We start from the raw sequence: 4,930 nt of genomic DNA, 5'->3' as shown, positions 1-4,930 counted from the left end.
CAAACAACGCAGTTTACATGCTTCGTCCTTGTTCCATTATTCATTAAGATAATAATTAATAAATGCACGCATAATTATCAGTGAACTTGATAAATGTTGCAGATATGTTTTACTATGCATGCACAAACAAATGCCTTTCAACTTATGTGTGCAAAATTCAGAATAAAATGAATGTGCAGCAATTTGTACAATTAGAGAGTCTGTAGGCCTACTATATGTGTTGTAGCCATTAAAGTCCCTGTAAAGGCAATTCTAAAAAAAAAATCTAAACACATTATAAATGTTAGAAATTTGTGTATTGCTAAATCATATTACAAAGACTGTGAACTGGGAAGTACTGAATTGTTGAGTTAGACCGTTAAATAGTTTTTCACCATTGCTGTGTTCCCGATTTTCTGGGCGGGGCTAAAACGGGGGCTCGATGACGCACTGAAGCCCCTGAGCTCCTGGACACGCCCCTACTTGATGACGCACTGGAGCCCCTGACGCTGGCCCCTCCCCTAACTATAGCACATTCACATCAGTTTGCCGATCGCGAGTTACTGTCAGTACTATTAGTTACTACATCCTACAGTTTGCTAGCTAGCTATGCCCTCGTCACGGAAATGCGTATTACCTGGATGCGATCACGTACAAAACAAATCGGTGTCCTTATTTAAATTTCCGAAAAACGATCATATCAACAAGAGGTGGATTAATTTTGTGAAGAGCCACCTTGATGGAGAGTCGAGGATCACCGCCAAAACCCGCCTCTGTAGTGATCATTTTACACGGGATAGTTTTATAAACTTTCGTCGGAGACAACTGGGATTCACTGATAATCCACTGTTACTGGTGAATGGGGCCGAACTGACTATCTCCCGCCTCGGTGTTCATACTCCCGTCGCGCCGACAACTGGTGCCATCGTCGGCAGTGCGTGCCCACCAATGAGTGTAAGTTGCCTTGTGTGCTTATGTTATAATTATAGTAGGTAGTCCAGGCTCGAACATGTATGGCTTTGTAAAACAAATTAAGCTGCTAGGAGCATCCATTCCGGCTGTAGCGGTGACAGACAGTTGAGTGTGGCGACGGTAGCTTTCCCGCGAGTGGGCGTGGTTTCAGCGCAGCCTGCGGACACGCCCCCAGCGTTTGAGAGCAGAGACTACTGCTCATTTTTTCAAGATTTTGATAGCTTATTTTATGTACTTGCCGGCTTTTTTTATCATTCAAATTTGGCTGGGTGGCTAATAACACATTTTTCTGTGGTGTGACTAACTCAGAACACATACTTAATTTTGACTTTACAGGGACTTTAAATAAGCTCATTTAGTTTCATATTTGTTAAAATATCATAATGTTATTTTTTCATCTATATTGATTATGAAAAGTGAACCGCACGAGTAAGATAGGATGCGTAATATATCGAGAGGAGCGGGTCAAGACCAGTTAATTAAGTTTTGTTTTGTAGAAAGCCTTTTTTTAAGTGAATTTCGTTTTGTATAAATTGTATCTTATTTTTTTTTTTTAATTATCAACTAATTGCCTGGATTTAATAAATAAGAAGTAGGAAAAAAATAGTAGGAAAAAAATATATACTATGGAAGTCAATGGGACCAGAAACTGTCTGGTTACTGATATTCTTCTAAATATCAGAAACTCGGCTGAATGGATTCGAAAACGGTAAAACTCAACTGTTTAACTCTGGGGGAGTTGTAAAATGAGCCTATTTCCCAAAAAGTGGAGTATCCCTTTAATATACTAAAAATAATAGGCCTATAATTTTATTAAACAATAAATTAAATGAAATTGTAATTGTATTAAAAAAGCAACAACAAAAATACGCTAATGCTAAATACGCATTAAATTCAGGTAGGCTACGGAGTCGCTGTCCTCAGTGCCGCAGAAAAGCGCTGAAAAAGAGATGAAGGGGAACCCTTTTTTTTTTTTTGGCTTATTTTAACTGGCCCATCCAGTTTTCTGGAGGCCCACCTACAATCAAAATCCTGGCGCTGCTAGTGCCAGCACGGGTACTCACCCAGTCTCCCAGCATGCATTGTAACACTAATACTTTTATCACCATTGCTAAGATTTATATGTTGATTCTTGATGTCTGTGTGAGTCTAAGTGATGCCATAGATGATAACTTTTTGTGCAATGTTATTTTTAATCTTTCACTTTATGTTTGCCACAAAACTGCTGGCTCTTATGTTGTAAAATCACAGTTTTTCTATAATTAATACAACTAATAAAAAGCTATTAGTTTGACATTACTTTTCAGCTGTTATTTTGTCTATGGAGCAAATTACATGAACATTGTGTGTATGTGTGAAAAACAACGTGATTACAGAGGCATAAAACTAGTTAGCGCCAACTACGGGACGATTTCTTTCAAAAGTCTTACAGAACTCTAGAGCCATGAGTCGAATATGCTCACTGAGTTTCGTTGATCAGCCTCCTTGAACCTTGTGTGATAGCTACTCAAATTTCATTGGTGGTCATGTTTTTTGATACACGCCATCAGCCAAAAGCCGAGGACTAGTGCGCAAAAATAGTTTTTTCACAAAATCCAAAATTACAAATAATTGTCGGTGAGCAAATTCGTCCATCAAATTGTGTCCGTCTTGAGCCAATGATTCCAACGATATAAGACACTTGAGCCTAACGGTTTAGGAGTTATGAGTATGAGTATGTAGCAACCCTGTCAGGCCGATTGGGGCGTCTCTTGGTGACGTTGTGGGCTGACTGCATGAAAACAAATAACTACAGGAATTTAAATCTGTATGGGTAAATCTGAATTTAAATTTACATTTCAGTGTATACTTTGCTTAAATTATATATATTTTTTATTATCTTAAGATAATAAAAATCACCTGTGTGTTCACTATTTCATCTGTTCTGCATGTGTTAATTGCCAAATTTCAGTTTAGCTAGACCAGCTCTCAGATAACTCAGAACATCTTTATTGGCTTCTTCAGATTCAGCGGTTCTCCTCATTAACTCCAGCTCTCGGACCCAGTTTTCTTTCCCAGCCTCCCTCACTCTGGGGATGAAGAAGTCCAGATGCTGAAGAGTGAAGGCTGAGTCTGGCTTTAATGCAATCTGAGACAGATGCTTGATGGTCATGTAAGCTTCAGTTAGAAGAATTGACTTTTGGTCCTCAATCTCCAACAGATCTTTCTCAAGATGTTCCTTTACATCTGAAAACCTCTTAAAGGATGTATTCTCATATTCTTTTTTAAAATCGTTAAAGTCCAAAATCATGCTTGTATTTCTGATGACATATTTCTTCTTTTCTTTGACGTGTTTGCTGTGGTGACACTTCCCTGTGCACACGGTACAGTAGCCGTTATTCATGACTTCACATTTGCTGACATCAGAAACCCACCAGCAGTCAAACTCATGGCAGTTTTCCTCACAGACGGTGCAGGTCGTCGCCTTCCTGTGCTTCCATGAAGCGCTTTCAATGGGAACCTTCATTTTGACAGGCTTTTTTACTCTAATGGTAAAGTTTTTACACTCCTCAATCTTTTCCTTGTTTTCTCTCATTGCCTCCTGGATCAGAGTTTTCTCTAACTTTTTTGACTCTTTCTCTTGAATTCGCAGCTGTAAGTTGCACATGGACGCTTCTAATATAATGCGCTCTATCAGGACATCTGAAGTCAACTCCAAACTTCTTCTGTTCATTTCATCCAGTGACTGAAGGAAGTCCTTCATGCCGTCCATGCTGTCTTCCCAGGCGTCTCTTTCAGCACGAACATGACGTTCTTTAGTGTGACGGGCTTCAGCCTGCCTGTTGTTGAATAAGAAATAAACAGGTTGGCCGCTGTGGTCTCGTCTGCAGGGGATTCTTGCTTCATTAATGGCGCCGAGGACGTTTTTGGCTGGCAGACCATCAGAGTGTGTGATTAGAAACACAATGTTGTTCACAATGTCTTTTCCAAACAAAGACAGAACTGAACTGATGATGTAATGCTGTCTGTCCGAGAGACGATTCTTAGATGCTTGAATCACAAAACACACGGCGTCGACTTCACAGACTCCATCATTACTCTGAAACAGTGTGGATAAGTTGGAAGCAACGTCCAGATCTTTTTCCAGTCCTCTAGTGTCTCCGTATCCTGGAGTATCAATGATGGTGAGAGATATGGGACTCTCTTCAGGACAGACCTCATACATGGTGATTTCAGAGGTTTGTGATTGTGATTGGTTGCTTGCTGCTTCTTCTGTGATTTCATACCACATTTCATCCTCAAACTTCACTCCCAGTAAGTAGTTGAACATGGTGTTGATGAGAGTCGTCTTGCCAGCGCCGGTTTCTCCCACCAGCAGAACAATTTTGTTTTGTTTACTGGTGTCTTTTTTCCCACAAGTCCATTTTCTGACTTTCCCATGATCATCAAGCACTTTTCTCTCTGTATGTAGACGGTATCGTTTTGGAGGACCTTGATCAATCAGAGTTGATCTGCTTGATGGAAGCATTGGCAGCCTGTAAAATACAGATGGAGGCAAAGGATTCTCAGAATATTTGTGTAGCAAGAATTCTAGACTATAAGTACATTTTCAACATGAACATAATGTAAATAAACCATATTTTAATCATCATTCAATTGAAATTACAAATGAAGGCTATTCCAATCTGATCTCACAAGAATACATTACTATTTTATGAGGTGGAGATTATACATTTGTACGATGTGATTCTTACAAAAATATTATTTTTAGAAAAAGTAGTAAGCATAATGTTCCACCCCTAAACCCAATTGTCTGTAGGCTTAAGCAGATTGAATTGCCATGAGATTGTGTTGGCTATCATATTTTTTCTTGAGGTTAGCAGTCTTTGCACAGCATATTCCACTCAAGCCTTGCAATAAGAATTTCATGGTCTATGGTGTCAAATACTGCACTAAGGTCAAGTAACACCAGAACTTCAGAGTCCACAGTGAACAACAC

At 39.4% G+C, this 4,930-nt stretch overlaps 1 protein-coding gene across 1 annotated transcript; it reads right to left on the bottom strand.

Annotated features, from left to right (window-relative positions):
* Window positions 1-2,884: 2,884 nt before the first annotated feature.
* On the bottom strand, window positions 2,885-4,459 carry LOC311079858 (uncharacterized protein; the record flags this gene model as incomplete). The annotated part of the gene is made up of 1 exon (XM_084109585.1): window positions 2,885-4,459. The coding sequence occupies one exon, from the start codon at window positions 4,457-4,459 to the stop codon at window positions 2,885-2,887; it is 1,575 nt and encodes a 524-aa protein (XP_083965711.1).
* Between the last annotated feature and the right edge of the window lie 471 nt (window positions 4,460-4,930).

Source organism: Abramis brama (assembly GCF_963993115.1).
Source record: "Abramis brama genome assembly, chromosome: 3".
Taxonomy (NCBI): domain Eukaryota; kingdom Metazoa; phylum Chordata; class Actinopteri; order Cypriniformes; family Leuciscidae; genus Abramis; species Abramis brama.
The sequence above is the reverse complement of the archived record's forward strand: the minus strand, read 5'-3'. Positions and strand labels throughout refer to the sequence as shown.